Genomic DNA, 21,520 nt, shown 5'->3' with positions numbered 1-21,520 from the left:
GAGCCAGAAGTCGAGTTTGCTAACATGGAGATATTTTCACTACTTTTCTTTTGTCGAGCACAAAGAAAATAACATTTTAGTTAAATGTAAATTGTGCTTTGGATCAAAGATGCCATCTACTGCCCAAAACAGCAATTCAAATCTGCTGAAACAAGCTACATAGCAACATGCTTCGACGAAGCTAGTAAAGAGAGACAGAGACTCTGATGCCACTTCACCTCCACCACCACCACCACCATTCATCGCTGAAGGTACACACACTCTGTCAATCAATGTTCACCCTAATTGTTCATGTGTGAGCAAATGCAAAAAGTCCCTGAGCATTGAGTGGAGTCCATGTGAGCAACATCAGACGTGCACACTGTGGCTACACCAGCAGCACACCTGTCCCAAACCTCACTAAATAACAACTTACATCTCCATCCATCCATCCATTTTCTACAGCTTGTCCCTTTCGGGGTCGCTGGAGCCTATCTCAGCTGCATTCGGGCGGAAGGCAGGGTACACCCTGGACAAGTCCCCACCTCATCACAGGGCCAACACAGATAGACAGACAACATTCTCTTATTATTAGAATCAAATGACAGCAGTCATTTCCATTTCTAATATAAGTGTTTAGGCCCACTTATAATGACAATAACAAAAAATATTGTTTTTCATGAACTGTGTACTTGTATTGTTTGTCTGGGTGGAGGTCCTGCTTTGGAAATAATTTGTACCCCTTTCAGACATTGCATTTAGTTCCCATTAAAACATTCACATGTTGCACAATGAGATGTAAGCAGGGGATCATGTGTACATTCCTGCAACTTCCTGTTTGTAAAAAATATATTTTTATTAGTATTTATTTAATATACTAACAGCATTTAATGATTAATATTTATAAATGAAGATTCCTAATAAATGACACTAGAATAAGCACACATTTGATTGGTAAATCATACTGTAACGACCTGGAATGACACTTTATGTGTGGTGTTGGAGTTGTCCGACTTTTTGTGTGGCTGTAAACGCATCACTGGCTAAGTGCCATATGTGCAAGTGTTGGCGCACGTGAGAGAGCGAGCGGCTGCTGTTGATATAACAAAGTTGCTTTTGGTCTGGTTTGTACTGCAGAAAATGACCAGTTTTGCTAGATATCATTTTTTTAACTAATGTTTTGGTGATGTGTTTATGGCCGACAGTAAAGAGTTTTGCTCAGTAAAGTGATGGATGGAATTCATGTCCTCAAAGCGTCTCGACAGACGTTACAATATTTGAACAATGATGACGAAAACGGCTTTCTCTGTCGTGTCCGCGTCGTGTCGAAAATTGTTATGCGCTTATTTTTTTATTTGATTTTGTGCATGGCATAGATTTGCCGTGCGCAGAGGACGCTTGAGCAGTGCGCAATTGCACATGCGCGCTCCTGAGAGGGAACGTTGCTGTCAATTCTCTTATATACTCTTTCATTCTAGACTTCTAGAGTGTTTGATTATCACATCACTCTAAATGTATAGACTATAAAGTTCACAAACATAAAGAGGGATCCTAGTGGGCCAGGCCAATCTTTCCTTATCTCTAAACTAAAACTGGGGAAATGTGTAGTGTTCTGGGTTTCAGACATGATTTTGTATAAGAATTACTTGAGGAAGAAAATGCCTGGTTAGACTTTGTGTATGTAGTGTGTGCCTTTCTTGGTTTACATCTATGCTGTTATTATGCTGTTTGTTACTTATGTATGTTATGTTGCAGCTATTTAAAATAGTTTTGTCAATTTGTTCTGGCCAGAAACAAATTGGCCTTTGTAACATATCTTTGTCTTTGTGTGTTGTATGTAGACGACATGGCTTAGCAGAGTTGAGTGATGCAAATGCATGTCAAGTTGATCAACAGATTGTATTATTCTCCAGTGCAATAACAGTACTGAAATGAAGGCTAAAAGGGCATTAATTGGAGCTTTAAAAAGAAAAGAAAAAAGAAGTAACTAAATAGTTACTTTTCACAGTAACGCAATACTTTTTGGTGTTAGTAACTGAGTTACTTTTGAAATGAAGTAACTAGTAACTGTAACTAGTTACTGCTTTTCAGTAACTAACCCAACACTGCTGAGTTTTAAAAGGAAAGGCCATGTAACACAGTGATGAACATGCCCTTTCCCAACTACTTTGGCACGTGTTGCAGCCATGAAATGTTAAGTTAATTATTATTTGCAAAAAATAAATAAAGTTTATGAGTTTGAACATCAAATATCTTGTCTTTGTAGTGCATTCAATTGAATATGGGTTGAAAAGGATTTGCAAATCATTGTATTCCGTTTATATTTACATCTAACACAATTTCCCAACTCATATGGAAACGGGGTTTGTATTTCTATTATACAAGGTTGGCAGTTGTCATTATTAACTGGCGGGAGGAGCAATTGCATGAATTCTATTTCACATGTACCATGCGTGTGTTTGTGTGAATATCATATCGTTTGACTTTGGATTGTTTTTCTTTTTTTCAGAATGTTGGCGATCTAAAATGGCACAAGAGTTTGCTGTAAATGAAAAAAGTTTCCTCACATGTTTGGGTAAGTTAATCCCTGTCTTTTTTTTTTTTTTTTTTTGATAGGATATATTTAAAAGCCTTGGAAAAAAACACACTTTTTAACAAAAAAAAATTGTCGCAATTGGAAGCTTTAGGGAAAGCAAGATTTAAGCAGATCAACTAATAACTGCTGAATGGGACATCCCTAATGTGCTTATAGCTGATTATGATTGCTAAGTACATGCATTAAAGCATTGAGGATTAGCAAATATCAAGCTAAATCCAAACCCTCCTCACTTAATTAGTAGCAAAGGTCCAAAGAGTCCGGCTGGCGGGTTAATTGGCCGTCGTTCCTGCTCCCTCAAGCTTTTCAGGGCAGGGACAGCGTCTGCAAGGCCGATGTTTAATGTAGGGGCCCAGATGGACGTGTAACGATCGGACAGCGGGAGCCTTGAGGTGCCCTTTTACCAGACGTGACTCTGGTGGCTCCTGGAATGAGGGGGCAATCAGTCAAATGTGGTTTTTTACAATGTAAAGAGGGGGTGCTGCAACTTTTATGAACTGTCAATTCTTCATTTGTAACTTTCTTTTTCCCTTAAAGGCCTACTGAAATGCGATTTTCTTATTTAAACGGGGATAGCAGGTCCATTCTATGTGTCATACTTGATCATTTTGCGATATTGCCATATTTTTGCTGAAAGGATTTAGTAGAGAACATCGACGATAAAGTTCGCAACTTTTGGTCGCTGATAAAAAAGCCTTGCATGTACCGGAAGTAGCAGACGAGTAGCGTGACGTCACAGGTTGTGGAGCTCCTCACATCTGCACATTGTTTACAATCATGGCCACCAGCAGCGAGAGCGATTCAGACCGAGAAAGCGACGATTTCCCCATTAATTTGAGCGAGGATGAAAGATTTGTGGATGAGGAAAGTGAGAGTGAAGGACTAGAGGGCAGTGGGAGTGATTCAGATAGGGAAGATGCTGTAAGAGGCGGGTGGGACCTGATATTCAGCTGGGAATGACTAAAACAGTAAATAAACATAAAACATATATATACTCTATTAGCCACAACACAACCAGGCTTATATTTAATATGCCACAAATTAATCCCGCATAACAAACACCTCCCCCCACCCGTCCATATAACCCGCCAATACAACTCAAACACCTGCACAACACACTCAATCCCACAGCCCAAAGTACCGTTCACCTCCCCAAAGTTCATACAGCACATATATTTCCCCAAAGTCCCCAAAGTTACGTACGTTACATGCACATAGCGGCACGCACGTACGGGCAAGCGATCAAATATTTGGAAGCCGCAGCTGCATCCGTACTCACGGTATCGTGTCTGCGTATCCAACTCAAAGTCCTCCTGGTAAGAGCCTCTGTTGTCCCAGTTCTCCACAGGCCAATGGTAAAGATTGACTGTCATCTTTCGGGAATGTAAACAATGAAACACCGGTTGTGTTTGTGTTGCTGCAGCCGGTCCGCAATACACCGCTTCCCACCTACAGCTTTCTTCTTTGCTGTCTCCATTGTTCATTGAACAAATTGCAAAAGATTCACCAACACAGATGTCCAGAATACTGTGGAATTTTGCGATGAAAACAGACGACTTAATAGCTGGCCACCATGCTGTCCCAAAATGTCCTCTACAATCCGTGACGTCACGTGCAGGCGTCATCATACCGAGACGTTTTCATCAGGATATTTCGCGCAAAATTTAAAATTGCACTTTAGTAAGCTAACACGGCCGTATTGGCATGTGTTGCATTGTTAAGATTTCATCATTGATATATAAACTATCAGACTGCGTGGTCGGTAGTAGTGGGTTTCAGAAGGCCTTTAATGAGGCTGAATTTGACTTTGCGGATAACTTGGAGTTTTACTATTTAATCCGATTGTTATTGACAACTGGCGGAAGGACCTATCAAATGACACAGAGTCCACTTCTATGTTGCTTGCATGAATTGTTCTGTACCTGAGTTAGCATCTGCCAAGGACTTTATCTCTGTATTATAGCCCAACGTGAATAGAAATTGAAAAAGTAAATCGGAATAGAAATTGAAAGAGTACCGTATTTTTCGGACTATAAGTCGCAGTTTTTTTCATAGTTTCGCCGGGGGTGCGACTTATACTCAGGAGCAACTTATGTGTGAAACTATTAACACACCGTAAAATATCAAATAATATTATTTAGCTCATTCACGTAAGAGACTAGACGTATAAGATTTCATGGGATTTAGCGATTAGGAGTTGTTTGGTAAACGTATAGCATGTTCTATATGTTATAGTTATTTGAATGACTCTTACCATAATATGTTACGTTAACATACCAGGCACGTTCTCAGTTGGTTATTTATGCCTCATATAACGTACACTTATTCAGCCTGTTGTTCACTATTCTTTATTTACTTCAAATTGCCTTTTAAATGTCTATTCTTGGTGTTGGGTTTTATCAAATACATTTCCCCCAAAAATGCGAGTTATACTCCAGTGCGACTTATATATGTTTTTTCCTTCTTTATTATGCATTTTCGGCTGGTGCAACTTATACTCTGGTGCGACTTATACTCCGAAAAATACGGTATGTTATTGACAACTGGCGGAAGGACCTATCAAATGACACATAGTCCACCTCTATGTTGCTTGCATGGATTCTTCTGTACCTGAGTTAGCATCTACCAAGGATTTTATCTCTGTATTATAGCCCAACATGAATAGAAATTGAAAGAGTACATCGGAATAGGAATTGAAAGAGTAAATGAAACCAAATTTCTAGGTATAATGATTGATGATAAATTGAACTGGAAAACTCATTTAAAGAATATACACCATAAAGTAGCAAGAAACACATCAATAATGAATGAAGCAAAACATGTTCTAGACCAGTGGTTCTTAACCTTGTTGGAGGTACCGAACCCCACCAGTTTCATATGCGCATTCACCGAAACCTTCTTTAGTGAAAAATAAAATGTTTTCTTTTCTTCAAATTCAAGACAAAGTTATATGTTTTTGGTAACACTTTAGTATGGGGAACATATTCTAAGTAACAAAGACTTAATTTATAGTTATTTGGACAGTAGGGGAACATATTCTAAGTAACAAAGACTTAATTTAGAGTTATTTGGACACTAGGGGAACATATTCTAAGTAACAAAGACTTAATTTAGAGTTATTTGGACACTAGGGGAACATATTCTAAGTAACAAAGACTAAATTTAGAGTTATTTTGACACTAGGGGAACATATTCTAAGTAACAAAGACTTAATTTAGAGTTATTTGGACACTAGGGGAACATATTCTAAGTAACAAAGACTTAATTTAGAGTTATTTGGACACTAGGGGAACATATTCTAAGTAATAAAGACTTAATTTTGAGTTATTTGGACACTAGGGGAACATATTCTAAGTAACAAAGACTTAATTTAGAGTTATTTGGACACTAGGGGAACATATTCTAAGTAACAAAGACTTAATTTAGAGTTATTTGGACACTAGGGGAACATATTCTAAGTAACAAAGACTTAATTCAGAGTTATGTGGACACTAGGGGAACATATTCTAAGTAACAAAGACTTAATTTAGAGTTATTTGGACACTAGGGGAACATATTCTAAGTAATAAAGACTTAATTTTGAGTTATTTGGACACTAGGGGAACATATTCTAAGTAATAAAGACTTAATTTAGAGTTATTTGGACACTAGGGGAACATATTCTAAGTAACAAAGACTTAATTTTGAGTTATTTGGACAGTAGGGGAACATATTCTAAGTAACAAAGACTTAATTTTGAGTTATTTGGACAGTAGGGGAACATATTCTAAGTAACAAACACTTAATTTAGAGTTATTTGGACACTAGGGGAACATATTCTAAGTAACAAAGACTTCATTTAGAGTTGTTTGGACACTAGGGGAACATATTCGAAGTAACAAAGACTTAATTTAGAGTTATTTGGTTAGGGTTAGAGGGTTAGGGTCAGGGTTAAAGGGTTAGGCTTATAATAAGGCCATGCCGAAGAAGGCATTAATAAGTACTTAAAATGACTAGTTAAGAGCCAATATGTTACTAATTTGCATGTTAATAAGCAACTAATTAATGGTGAATATGTTCCCCATACTAAAGTGTGACCATGTTTTTTTACTGGTGCATAAAATGAACCGTGCATGAACATCACCTTGTTCAAAGAACAAAACCAACACAGTGCATAAACTCACAACAAATTACACACCTGCAAATCAGTCTGACTTCTGCTGTTGCCGTATCCGTAATACGCCGATAGGAAGAAGTTTTTATTTACACGATGAGTCGGGTGTGTCTTGACCTCCGCCGAACCCCTGAGCCCGACTCACCGAACCACTAGGGTTCGATCGAACCCAGGTTAAGAACCACTGTCCTCGACCAAAAATCACTTCATATTCTCTACTGCTCGCTAGTGTTACCATATCTGAGTTACTGTGTAGAAATATGGGGAAATAACTACAAAAGTACACTTCATTCATTAACGGTGTTACAAAAAAGATCAGTTAGAATAATACATAATGTTGGATATAGAGAACATACAAATCCTTTATTTATTAAATCAAAAATACTGAAATTCCACGACATAGTGAATTTGCAAACAGCTAAAATGATACACAAAGCAAACTATAACCTGCTAGCCAAGAATATACAACAATTATTCTCAAAAAAAGAGGATGAATATAATCTTAGAGAAAAATGTAATTTAAAACATTTGTATGCACGTACAACACTTAAGACCTTCAGTATATCAGTATGTGGAATTAAATTAGGGAATGGGTTAAGCAAAGCAATCAAACAATGTACTAATATGATTCACTTCAAGAAACTCTTCAAACTTAAAGTGTTTACAAAGTACAAAGAAGAAGAACCATGATAAACATTCTGAAATTATTTCATCCATCCATTCATTCATTTTCAAAATAATCTTACTTATCTCATCATCATCCATCTTCTTCCGCTTATCCGAGGTCGGGTCGCGGGGGCAGCAGCCTAAGCAGGGAAGCCCAGACTTCCCTCTCCCCAGCCACTTCGTCCAGCTCCTCCCGGGGGATCCCGAGGCGTTCCCAGGCCAGCCGGGAGAGATAGTCTTCCCAATGTGTCCTGGGTCTTCCCCGTGGCCTCCTACCGGTCGGACGTGCCCGAAACACCTCCCTAGGGAGGCGTTCGGGTGGCATCCTGACCAGGTGCCCGAACCACCTCATCTGGCTCCTTTCCATGTGGAGGAGCAGCGGCTTTACTTTGAGCTCCTCCCGGATGACAGAGCTTCTCACCCTATCTCTAAGGGAGAGCCCTGCCACCAGGCGGAGGAAACTCATTTGGGCCGCTTGTACCCGTGATCTTGTCCTTTCGGTCATGACCCAAAGCTCATGACTATAGGTGAGGATGGGAACGTAGATCGACCGGTAAATTGAGAGCTTTGCCTTCCGGTTCAGCTCCTTCTTCACCACAACAGATCGATACAGCGTCCGCATTACTGAAGACGCCGCACCGATCCGCCTATCGATCTCACGATCCACTCTTCCCTCACTCGTGAACAAGACTCCGAGGTACTTGAACTCCTCCACTTGGGGCAAGATCTCCTCCCCAACCCGGAGATGGCACTCCACCCTTTTCCGAGCGAGAACCATGGATTCGGACTTGGAGGTGCTGACTCCCATTCCAGTCGCTTCACACTCGGCTGAAAACCGATCCAGTGAGAGATGAAGATCCTGGTCAGATGAAGCCATCAGGACCACATTTTCTGCAAAAAGCAGAGACCTAATCCTGCAGCCACCAAACCAGATCCCCTCAACGCCTTGACTGTGTCTAGAAATTCCATCCACAAAAGTTATGTACAGAATGGGTGACAAAGGGCAGCCTTGGCGGAGTCCAACCCTCACTGGAAATGTGTCCGACTTACTGCCGGCAATGTGGACCAAGCTCTGACACTGATCATACAGGGAGCGGACCGCCACAATAAGACAGTCCGTTACCCCATACTCTCTGAGCACTCCCCCGCAGGTCGAATGCCTTCTCCATGTCCACAAAGCACATGTAGACTGGTTGGGCAAACTCCCATGCACCCTCAAGGACCCTGCCGAGAGTATAGAGCTGGTCCACAGTTCCACCACCAGGACGAAAACCACACTGTTCCTCCTGAATCCGAGGTTCGACTATCCGGCATAGCCTCGTCTCCAGTACACCTGAATAGATCTTACCGGGAAGGCTGAGGAGTGTGATCCCACGATAGTTGGAACACACCCTCCGGTTCCCCTTCTTAAAGAGAGGAACCACCACCCCGGTCTGCCAATCCAGAGATACCGTCCACGCGATGTTGCAGAGTCTTGTCAACCAAGACAGCCCCACAGCATCCAGAGCCTTAAGGAACTCCGGGGCGCATCTCATCCACCCCCGGGGCCTTGCCACCGAGGAGCTTTTTAACTACCTCAGCAACCTCAGCCCCAGAAAAGGGGCTGCGATATTTCATATCTCATCATATGAAATATAACTTACTTCACCAATTATTATTTATTTATTTATTTTTATTGTGATTACTTATGGAGTTTATTGTGAATAAATTGAGAACAGGAAGTGAACAAAAGTTTTAGCAACTGTTATGTAAAAGAAAAGGGGTAGGATTAAATAAGCTCTGCTTCTTCCTACTCCTTTTCAAACATGTTGAAAACAGAAACTGGAAATTGTGATGCATCATGTTGTATGCATGCATGTTCCTGTCAAGACTTGGACTATGGCGTGGTTTGTTCTCCCGTGGTGCAAATGAACATTTGGACCAGACATGGCGTGAAGGTGAAGACATATTTAATTTTACTATAACAAAAAGAACAAACTAAAGGCGCGCACAAGGCGGAAGTACAAACTTGACAAATGAAACCAATACTTGCACGTGGGCAAAAAACTAAGGACATGAACAAAAGTCGCTAACTGTGGCATGAATCGAAAAAACTTACTTGGACAGGGCATGAAGTACGCAGAGGTAAACAGAGTGTGACAGGGGTATGATGTCGCCAGACAGACAGCCTGGCAACTGGAAGCTTAAATAATAGTGACATGATTAAAGACAGGTGCGTGAGTCGTGAGGGCAGGTGAAAACTAATGGGTTGCTATGGTGACAAACAAGAGTGCACAATGAGTCCAAACGTGGAACAGGTGAAACTAATGGGTAACTATGGAAACAAGACAAGGGAGTGAAAAGCCAGAAACTAAAGAGTCCAATAACTAAACTAAACAAAACATGACATGACTAAAACAAAACATGATTACACAGACATGACAGTTCCAAATAAACTCAAACTCAACATGCGGCAAAATACACCAGACTTTGGCTATTATTTATTGCTGTAATGCAAGGTGGCGGTGGTGACTGATAACTGGTGAGAGGATTGATGGCATTTACAAAACCCAACACCAGTGAAATTGGCACGTTGTGTAAATGGTAAATAAAAACAGAATACAATGATTTGCAAATCCTTTTCAACTTATATTCAATTGAATAGACTGCAAAGACAAGATATTTAATGTTCGACTGAGAAACTTTGCAAATAATCATTAACTAAGAATTTAATGGCAGCAACACATTGCAAAAAAGTTGTCACAGGGGCATTTTTACCACTGTGTTACATGGCCTTTCCTTTTAACAACACTCAGTAAACATTTGGGAACTGAGGAGACACATTTTTGAAGCTTTTCAGGTGGAATTCTTTCCCATTCTTGCTTGATGTACAGCTTAAGTTGTTCAACAGTCTGGGGGTCTTCGTTGTGGTATTTTAGGCTTCATAATGCACCACACATTTTCAATGGGAGACAGGTCTGGACTACAGGCAGGCCAGTCTAGTACCCACACTCTTTTACTTTGAATACATGCTGTTGTATATGCTGGCTTTTAAACTTTGCGCCTATAACGGTCCGGATGGTTCTTTTCCTCTTTGGTCCGGAGGACACGACGTCTACATTCTCCAAAAACAATTTAAAATGTGGACTTGTCAGACCACATAACACTTTTCCACTTTGCATCAGTCCATCTTAGATGGGCTCGGGCCCAGCGAAGCCGGCTGCGTTTCTGGGTGTTGTTGATAAATGTCTTTGGCTTTGCATAGTAGAGTTTTAACTTGCACTTACAGATATAGCGACCAACTGTAGTTACAGACAGTGGTTTTCTGAAGTGTTCCTGAGCTCTTGTGGTCATATCCTTTACACACTGATGTCGCTTTTTGATGCAGTACCGCCTGAGGGATCGTAGGTCGCGGGCATTCAATGTTGGTTTCCAGCCATGCTGCTTACGTGCAGTGAATTTCTCCAGATTCTCTGAAATTTTTGATGATATTACAGACCGTAGATGGTGAAATCCCCAAATTCCTTGCAATAGTTGGTTGAGAAATGTTGTTCTTGTTCCATCCTTGACTGAGCATTTCATGGAAGCTGCTTTTATACCCAATCATGGCACCCACATGTTCCCAATTAGCCTGTTTACCTGTGGGATGTTCCAAATAAGTCTTTGATGAGCATTCCACAACTTACTCAGTCTTTTTTGCCACTTGTGCCAGCTTTTTTGAAACATGTTGCAAGCATCAATTTCCAAATGAGCTAATATTTGCAAAAAATAACAAAGTCTAACCGTTCGAACGTTAAGTATCTTGTCTTTGCAGTCCATTCAATTGAATATAAGTTGAAAAGGATTTGCAAATCATTGTATTTTGTTTTTATTTACCATTTACACAACGTGCCAACTTCACTGGTTTTGGGGTTTGTACTTCACGACACGTCTACATTGTGCCTGTGCGTGAGTGAGCAAATCTTGTTGATTATCTTTCCATTTGTTTCTACCATGCAAGAGAGCAGTTATCATTAATAACTGGCAAGAGGAGCGTTCACATTAATTTAGTAAAGTAGTAGTATAGATGCGTTGTACTGTATGTGCAAGACTATTGTAGATTGTGGCTTTTGTTGGAGTGTTTCTATTCATTCCAATAATACAAGGTGGCAGTTGAGACTGATAACTGGCGGGAGACCGCACAAGAGTACAGTGAATTATATTTTATATTCACTCACTCACTTACAGTTATGTTTAATAACTGGCAACAGAAGCAATCCCATTAATACAGTCCCCATTTACATTGCGTGTGCTTGTGCATGAGCGAGTTTATCGTAGACTTTGGTTATTTGTTGGTGGTTTTTTTTTTTCATTCTTATGATGCAAGGTGGCGGTTGTGACTGATAACTGGCGGGTGGAGTGATAGCATGTACCTTATGACATGTCTACATTTTGTGAGTGAGCATATACTGTTTACTTTGTGGATTATTTGGAGTCTTTCTATTAGTTTCTTTAACGCAAGAGGCCAGTTATAATAACTGGCAGGAGGAGCGTTCACATTGATTTAGTAAAGTAGTAGTAAAAAGTCGATTTGTGTATGTGCGAGACTATTGTCTACTTTGGCTATTTGTTGGAGTGTTTCTAATTATTCCAATTATAATAGGTGGCGGTTGTGACTGATAACTGGGGAGAGGAGCACTTTACGACATGTTTACATTGTGCCTGTGTGTGAGTGAGCATATACTGTTTACTGTGTGGATTTTTTTGGAGTCTTTCTATTTGCTTCTATAACGCAATAGGCCAGTTATTATAAATAACTGGCAGGAGGAGCGTTCACATTGATATAGTAAAGTACTTGTAAACAGTAGATTCGTTGCATGTGCGAGATTATTGTCTACTTTGGCTATTTGTTGGAGTGTTTCTATTTATTTCAAATATAATAGGTGGCGGTTGTGACTGATAACTGGGGAGAGGAGTGATGGCATGTACCTTACGACGTTTCTACATTGTGCCTGTGTGTGAGTGAGCATATACTGTTTACTTTGTGGATTATTTGGAGTCTTTCCATTTGTTTTTTTAACGCAAGAAGCCAGTTATTATAAATAACTGGCAGGAGGAGCGTTCACATTCATTTAGAAACGTAATAGTAAACAGTAGATTCGTTGAATATGCAAGACTATTGTCTACTTTGGCTATTTGTTGGAGTGTTTCTATTTATTCCACAACCTATTGGTGGCGGTTGTGACTGATAACTGGGGAGAGGAGTGATGGCATGCACCTTACGACATGTCTACATTGTACCTGTGTGTGACAGAGCATATACTTTTTACTTTGTGGATTATTTGGAGTATTTCTACTTGTTTCTATAACGCAAGAAGCCAGTTATTATAAATAACTGGCAGGAGGAGCGTTCACATTGATTTAGTAAAGTAGTAGTAAACAGTAGATTTGTCTACTTTGGCTATTTGTTGGAGTGTTTCTATTTATTCCAATTATAATAGCTGGCTGTTGTGACTGTAACTGGTGAGAGGAGTGATGGCATGTATCTTACGACATGTCTACATTGTACCTGTGTGTGACAGAGCGTATACTTTTTACTTTGTGGATTATTTGGAGTATTTTTATTTGTTTCTATGACGCAAGAGGCCAGTTATTATAAATAACTGTCAGGAGGAGCGTCCACATTGATTTAGTAAAGTAGTAGTAAACAGTAGATTCGTTGCATGTGCGAGACTATTGTCTACTTTGGCTATTTGTTGGAGTGTTTGTATTTATTCCAATGATACTAGGTGGTGGTTGCAACTGATAACTGGGGAGAGGAGTACCTTACGAAATTTCTACATTGTGCCTGTGTGTGAGTGAGCATATACTGTTTACATTGTGGATTATTTGGAGTCTTTCTATTTGTTTCTATAATGCAGAAGGCCAGTTATTATAAATAACTGGCAGGAGGAGCGTTCACATTGATTTAGTAAAGTAGTAGCAAACAGATTTGTGTGTGTGAGACTACTGTCTACTTTGGCTATTTGTTGGAGTGTTTCTATTTATTCCAATGATAATAGGTGGCGGTTGTGACTGATAACTGGGGAGAGGAGTGATGGCGTGTACCTTACGACATCTATACATTGTGTCTGTGTGTGACAAAGCATGTACTGTTAATTTGTTGCTTATTTGGAGTCTTTCTATTTGTTTTTAACGCAAGAAGCCAGCTATTATAAATAACTGGCAGGAGGAGCGTTCACATTCATTTAGAAACGTAATAGTAAACAGTAGATTCGTTGAATATGCAAGACTATTGTCTACTTTGGCTATTTGTTGGAGTGTTTCTATTTATTCCACAACCTATTGGTTGCGGTTGTGACTGATAACTGGTGAGAGGAGTGATGGCATGTACCTTACGACATGTTTATATTGTACCTGTGTGTGGCAGAGCGTATACCTTTTACTTTGTGGATTATTTGGAGTATTTCTATTTGTTTCTATAACGCAAGAGGCCAGTTATTATAAATAACTGGCAGGAGGAGTGTTCACATTGATTTAGTAAAGTAGTAGTAAACAGTAGATTCGTTGCATGTGCGAGACTATTGTCTACTTTGGCTATTTGTTGGAGTGTTTCTATGTATTGCAATGATAATAGGTGGCGGTTGCAACTGATAACTGGGGAGAGGAGTACCTTACAACATGTCTACATTGTGCCTGTGTGTGAGTGAGCATATACTGTTTACATTGTGGATTATTTGGAGTCTTTCTATTTGTTTCTATAACGCAGGAGGCCAGTTATTATAAATAACTGGCAGGAGGAGCGTTCACATTCATTTAGTAAAGTAGTAGTAAACAGTAGATTTGTTGCATGTGCGAGACTATTGTCTACTTTGGCTATTTGTTGGAGTGTTTCTATTTATTCCAATGATAATAGATGGCGGTTGTGACTGATAACTGGGGAGAGGAGTTATGGCATGTACCTTACAACATGTATACATTGTGTCTGTGTGTGACAAAGCATGTACTGTTTACTTTGTTGATTATTTGGAGTCTTTCTAATTGTTTTTTTAACGCAAGAAGCCAGTTATTATAAATAACTGGCAGGAGGAGCATTGACTTTAATTTACAAACGTAATAGTAAACAGTAGATTTGTTGAATATGCAAGACTATTGTCTACTTTGGCTATTTGTTGGAGTGTTTCTATTTATTCCACAACCTATTGGTGGCGGTTGTAAATGATAACTGGGGAGAGGAGTGATGGCATGTACCTTACGACATGCCTACATTGTACCTGTGTGTGACAGAACGTATACTTTTTACTTTGTGGATTATTTGGAGTAGTTATATTTGTTTCTAGAACGCAAGAGGCCAGTTATTATAAATAACTGGCAGGAGGAGCGTTCACATTGATTTAGTAAAGTAGTAGTAAACAGTAGATTCGTTGCATGTGCGAGACTATTGTCTACTTTGGCTATTTGTTGGAGTGTTTCTATTTATTCCACAACCTATTGGTGGCGGTTGTGACTGATAACTGGTGAGAGGAGTGATGGCATGTACCTCAAGACATGTTTATATTGTACCTGTGTGTGGCAGAGCGTATACCTTTTACTTTGTGGATTATTTGGAGTATTTGTGTTTGGTTCTATAACGCCAGAGGCCAGTTATTATAAATAACTGGCAGGAGGAGTGTTCACATTGATTTAGTAAAGTAGTAGTAAACAGTAGATTCGTTGCATGTGCGAGACTATTGTCTACTTTGGCTATTTGTTGGAGTGTTTGTATTTATTCCAATGATACTAGGTGGTGGTTGCAACTGATAACTGGGGAGAGGAGTACCTTGCGAAATTTCTACATTGTGCCTGTGTGTGAGTGAGCATATACTGTTTACATTGTGGATTATTTGGAGTCTTTCTATTTGTTTCTATAATGCAGAAGGCCAGTTATTATAAATAACTGGCAGGAGGAGCGTTCACATTGATTTAGTAAAGTAGTAGCAAACAGATTTGTGTTTGTGTGAGACTACTGTCTACTTTGGCTATTTGTTGGAGTGTTTCTATTTATTCCAATGATAATAGGTGGCGGTTGTGACTGATAACTGGGGAGAGGAGTGACGGCATGTACCTTACGACATGTCTACATTGTACCGAGAAACAGGTGTTGCATCCCTGCACATCTTTGCTAGTGCCGAGGTGTTACACAGAGTTTGTGAATCACCACTAATTGGGCCAAATTACAGACCCGGCAAGAAATGAAGTCATTGCAGTTTAAGCTGAGCCAACACTTCTGTCAGCCTGGTGGGTGTGCTCACTTATGTTACCATGAAGGTATTTACCAACAATGAGTTTGCTTGCCTGGAAACGCTGACAGAGAGTTTTACACAACAATGCCTTGATTGTGATGACTTCACTGTAGTTAAGATAAGTTAAAGTTAAATTACCAACGATAGTCACACACACACTAGGTGTGGCGAAATTATTCTCTGCATTTGACCCATCATCCTTGATCACCCCCTGGGAGGTGAGGGGAGCAGTGGGCAGCAGCGGTGGCCACGCCCGGGAATCATTTTTGGTGATTGCCAAGCAGGGAGGTAATGGCTCCCATTTCTAGTTTACAAGAAACAATATTGCTCTTGATGTTTTCTTTGAATGCTTAAAGTTACATATCCAAGATCAGGGGCGCCCACACTTTTTCAGCAGGCGAGCTACTTTTTATACAGTATATATACACATATATATACACAGTATGTACTACATACAGTATATATACACATATATACACAGTATGTACTACATACAGTATATATACACATAATTACATAAATATATATATATGCATATGTATATATATACTACATATAGTATATATATACATATATACACATATATAAATATACATATATACACATATATAAATACACATATATACATATATATATATATATATATATACGTATACATATATACATATATATATATATATACGTATACATATATACATATATATATATATATATATATATACGTATACATATGTCTATATGTATATATGTATGTATATGCATATGTATGTGTATTTGCATATACAGTATATATGTACAGTATACGTATATATGTATATGTGTATATATGTATATGTGTGTATATATACTGTATGTATATATGTGTATATATACTGTATGCATATATGTATTGATATAAATGTATATATGTATGTATATATATATACAGTATAAGTATATATGTATATGTATATATATATATATATATATATATGTAGTAACAGACACGTCATATTATGTAATATGTACAATATACACACTGCAAGTATATATATAATGTAGTAACAAACACCTTCATAACATATGTAATGTTTTATATACACACTGCAAGTATATATATATATATATATATATGTATATAATGTAGTAACAGACACCTTCATAATAATATGTAATATGTACAATATACACACTGCAAGTATATATATAATGTAGTAACAAACACCTTCATAACATATGTAATATGTTTTGAATACACACTGCAAGTATATATATATATATATATATTAGGGATGTCCCGATCCGATATTTGGATCGGATCGGCCGCCGATATTTGCCAAAAAATGCGTATCGGCAAGGCATGGGAAAATGCCGATCCAGATCCAGTCCAAAACTCCGGTCCGTGTTTTCCAACGCACCGATTTAAATAATATATTCCACTTTTCTGCTGCTCCCTAATTTCCGTTCCGCATTTTCCAGCACACCTTCAACACATCCACAGGTCTGTGGATTCTCACGCAGTTGCATTTAGCTGCTGGCATTACACGACAGGCTCTTCTCACTCTTTCCCGTGTCTCCCTCTCAGACAGCAAGCGCACCTTCTTTCACACGTCACATACTGTCACGTCATACGTCACATACGTATACGCCCTCGCGGAGCAGAGAGGTAGCAGCATGGCTAACGTTAGCTGTGATGCTAGCGCAGCCGTGCGAGCAACCTTCCCTCTAAGGTGCTTGCCTGTGCAATTGCGCACTGCTCAAGCGTCCTCTGCGCACGGCAAATCTATGCCACGCACAAAATCAAATAAAAAAATAAGCGCATAACAATTTTCGACACACGGACACGGCAGAGAAAACAGTTTCCGTCATCATTGTTCAAATATTGTAACGTCTGTCGAGACGCTTATCTCCATTCGGTGCCACACGTCCACACCATCAAAATGTCGAGGCAAACATTTCCACATCAACGCCGTATGAAAAAGATAGTGATTTTTTTAGTTGTGATTTCCTTCTCTGCATGAAAGTTTAAAAGTAGCATATATTAATGCAGTATGAAGAAGAAAGTTTTAATGTAGACACATAGAATCATCATACTGCTGTGATTATATGCATCAAGTGTTCATTCAAGGCTAAGGCAAAATATCCAGATATATATCGTGTATCGCAATATGGCCTTAAAATATCGCAATATTAAAAAAAGGCCATATCGCCCAGCCCTAGTTCAATGATGTCATTTCTGTTTGTCATGTTTATCCTTGAATAAACAGGTCAGTTTCTTGTTACCAACCATTGTGTATTATTCAAACTCCCCTAATTCAGCTGGCTAGTTGTTATCAAGAGTACTAAAACCCTTTTCAACATGATTCTGACAACTAAGTAGGCTAAATAACTTTAAACTTTAATACATGCTCGGATAGGCCAGTATCGGTCAGTATCGGTATCGGATCGGAAGTGCAAAAACAATATCGGTATCGGATCGGAAGTGCAAAAACCTGGATCGGGACATCCCTAATATATATATATATATATATATATATATATATATATATATATATATATATATATATATATATATATATATATATATAATGTAGTAACAGACACCTTCATAACAATATGTAATATGTACAATATACACACTGCAAGTATATATATTGTATAATGTAGTAACAGTCACCTTCATAACAATATGTAATATGTACAATATACACACATCAAGTATATATATATATATATATATATATATATATATATATATATATATATATATATATATATATATATATATATATATATATATATATAATGTAGTAACAGACACCTTCATAACAATATGTAATGTTTTATATACACACTGCAAGTATATATAAAATGTAGTAATAGACATCTTCATAACAATATGTAATATGAACAATATACACACTGCAAGTATATACATAATGTAGTAACAGACACCTTCATAACAATATGTAATTTGTACAATATACATACTGCAAGTATATATATATATATATATATATATATATAATAGTAACAGACACCTTCATAAGAATATGTAATATGTACATATTTATGCATGGTAGAAGCAGCTCACGAGGTTGCATCATTGTTTTATTTATTGACCATTTTAATTGACATTCCCAAATAAGGAACTGCAAATCTTTATTAAGAAGTTACGCAAATGTCAAGACGGCAATTTGACCTATTACACACTAGGTATAAGTCATGTGTCTTCCAAAAATACATCTGCTTATTTGCCTCTTTGACATGGGGGCCCACTATTAGTTGCAACAGAGCAAACTTGCTGCGGTTTTCCGAGAACTGAAAGCAGACGTGATCCTAGTCGCTTCCTGTGAAAGATTCACTTCTCCTGCATCGACATCCGCGTTGGAGGCGCATCTTATTCTGTTTTCAGAGTCGGACTCATGGCGCTTCACGCTGTCTTGCTCGGAACGATCTTACTTTGCGGATTCCACGAAAGCCTGGCGGCCGGCAGCACGTGCGACGTCTACGCCGCGGTCGGAGAAGATGTGGTTTTAGCGCTGAATTATACGCAGCTGGGCAAAACTGACCTGCTGTCATGGACTCAGGATAGCGTCCCGGCGTTCGTCAGAGACCACAGAGGAGTGCATATCGGGAAGCCACAAGACGTCTCTTTAAGTGGCTCTCTTTTGCTGAAGAACCTTAAACTCTCCAGTTCTGGCTTGTACGAGGGAAAGAAGTCCTACGCAAACGGTACCACGCTGACATCGTGGAGCGGTCGCCTATGCGTGATGGACAAGGTGTCCAAACCTCTCCTGAGGTACGTCTGTGACCACAAGTTTGGTTTTCTGAATCTAAGCTGCCACGTGGCTAAGGCACAGGATTTACAATTCTCATGGATCCTGAATGGTTTCAGGATAGCTGATGCAAGGCAGCAAACTCTGAACATGTCAATGCTAAAAAATGCCGATTGGGATTTGACGTGTTTGGCGGAAAACAAGGTCAGCGCCAGGGAAAGTGACGCCGTCAGTCTGTCAGCCTGTCGAAATCCACTAACGCAGGCTTTGCTTTGCTTCGCATCCAAGACGGTCTTCGTCGTGCTGGCGGGGGGTGCGGCTCTTCTTCTCCTCCTGCTCGTGGTCTTCATCGTATTGTGTCACCATCACAGACGAAGACGCCGCCACAACACCATCGGCAACAAACGGGAGCTCAGGATGCTTTCCATAAAACAGCACGATTCCGTCAGTTCCGAGTATGAGATCATGAACTCCCCTCCGGGCCCGGTTCCGGAGCCTCTGCCCAGAACTCGTCACCTGAGCGTTTCCGAAGCTGAAGGTCGGCTTGAAAGCAGCCTGTTGCAGCCGGACGACACTGCTGACAGACAACCCTCGCCGGTGCCAAAGCCAAGGACCAAGAGCCCCCAGACTCAGAACTAAATCTGCGGCCCGCTATGACAGAACACTGGAACTTGCTTTTTCTCCTGGTTTTTAGTCCGATGGTCTCCTTGTGGAATTCTTCTGACGAATACACCACATGATGATGCTGTTATTAAACTCCAATGTTTCACCCCCCATTTGTCGGATGGACTCAAAATTTCACACACAGCTCAATGTCGCTGAATCACCACAAAATGTGGGACACATCTTTAGGGCACTGATGCGCACATGTCAAAAGATGAGCAAAAAAAACGTGGCTGCCATCAAGCAAAACGTTTTTGCAGAGGCGACTCTTCGCAACAACTATTTTGAATAGCATGAGCTACACTAGGGGTCCCCAAACTACGGATATGGCCCGCCAGTGTCCAATATATATATATATATATATATATATATATATATATATATATATATATATATATATATATATATATATATTGGACGCTGGCGGGCCATATCCGTAGTTTGGGGACCCCTAGTGTATATATATATATATATATATATATATATATATATATGTATATATATATATATATATATATATATATATATATATATATATATATGTATGTATATATATATATATATATATATATATATATATATATATATATATATATAAATGTATATATATATATATATATATATGTATATGTATAATGTGTGTGTATATATGTATATTATATATATGTGTATATATGTGTGTATACATATATATATATGTATATGTGTATATATATACACATACTTGGGACAGCTGAGATGGACAAGCTGTAGAAAATGGATGGATTTTGGACGCTGGCGGGCCGTATCCGTAGTTTGGGGGACCCCTAGTGTATATATATATATATATATATATATATATATATATATATATATATATATATATATATATATATATATATATATATATATATATATATATATGTATATGTATATATATATATATATATATATATATATATAAATGTATATATATATATATATATATATATATATATATATGTATATGTATAATGTGTGTGTATATATGTATATTATATATATGTGTATATATGTGTGTATACATATATATATATGCACACACATATATATATATATATATACACACATAAATAAATCAATAAATAGATATATATATATGCATATATACATATACATATATACATATATATACATATATATTTACACATATAAATAAATATATATATATATACATATATGTACACATATAAATAAATATATGTATATATATATACAGTATATATACATATATGTACACATATAAATAAATATATATATATATATATATATATTTATGTGTAAATACATATGTGTGTATATATATATTTATTTATTTATTTATTATTTAATAATATATATATATATATATATATATGTATATATAATTAAATAATAAATAAATATATATATATATATATACACACATATTTACACATAAATATATATATATATATATATATTTATG

The 21,520-nt window shown here is 38.1% G+C and overlaps 2 protein-coding genes across 5 annotated transcripts in view; both read left to right on the top strand.

The window, feature by feature from the left end:
• LOC133612299 (voltage-gated delayed rectifier potassium channel KCNH4-like) overlaps positions 1-21,520 on the top strand; it is a 306,771-nt gene that overhangs the window by 254,979 nt on the left and 30,272 nt on the right. For all 4 annotated transcript variants that reach the window (XR_012050648.1, XR_012050647.1, XM_072913958.1 and 1 more), the window contains one exon: positions 2,489-2,554. Coding sequence is in view for 2 of the 4 variants with exons in the window: in XM_072913958.1 (XP_072770059.1) it covers positions 2,506-2,554 (49 nt within the window). In the remaining 2 variants the exon portion in view is untranslated. The remainder of the gene's footprint in view (positions 1-2,488; positions 2,555-21,520) is intronic.
• On the top strand, positions 18,995-20,331 carry LOC133612094 (uncharacterized). Its single transcript, XM_061969262.2, has 2 exons — positions 18,995-19,415; positions 19,512-20,331. Exons 1-2 carry the CDS (start codon positions 19,039-19,041, stop codon positions 20,029-20,031), a joined length of 897 nt encoding a protein of 298 aa, XP_061825246.2. The 5' UTR covers positions 18,995-19,038; the 3' UTR covers positions 20,032-20,331.

This window comes from Nerophis lumbriciformis, linkage group LG10 (assembly GCF_033978685.3).
Source record: "Nerophis lumbriciformis linkage group LG10, RoL_Nlum_v2.1, whole genome shotgun sequence".
Lineage (NCBI taxonomy): Eukaryota > Metazoa > Chordata > Actinopteri > Syngnathiformes > Syngnathidae > Nerophis > Nerophis lumbriciformis.
This window is presented reverse-complemented; position numbering and strand designations above follow the sequence as displayed.

Excerpts from the sequence above, each read along its gene's own strand:
- LOC133612094 (XM_061969262.2), top strand. The coding sequence starts at position 19,039 with ATGGCGCTTCACGCTGTCTTGCTCGGAACGATCTTACTTTGCGGATTC. Across the intron at positions 19,416-19,511 it reads GTGTCCAAACCTCTCCTGAG|GATAGCTGATGCAAGGCAGC; the intron begins GTACGTCTGTGA and ends GAATGGTTTCAG.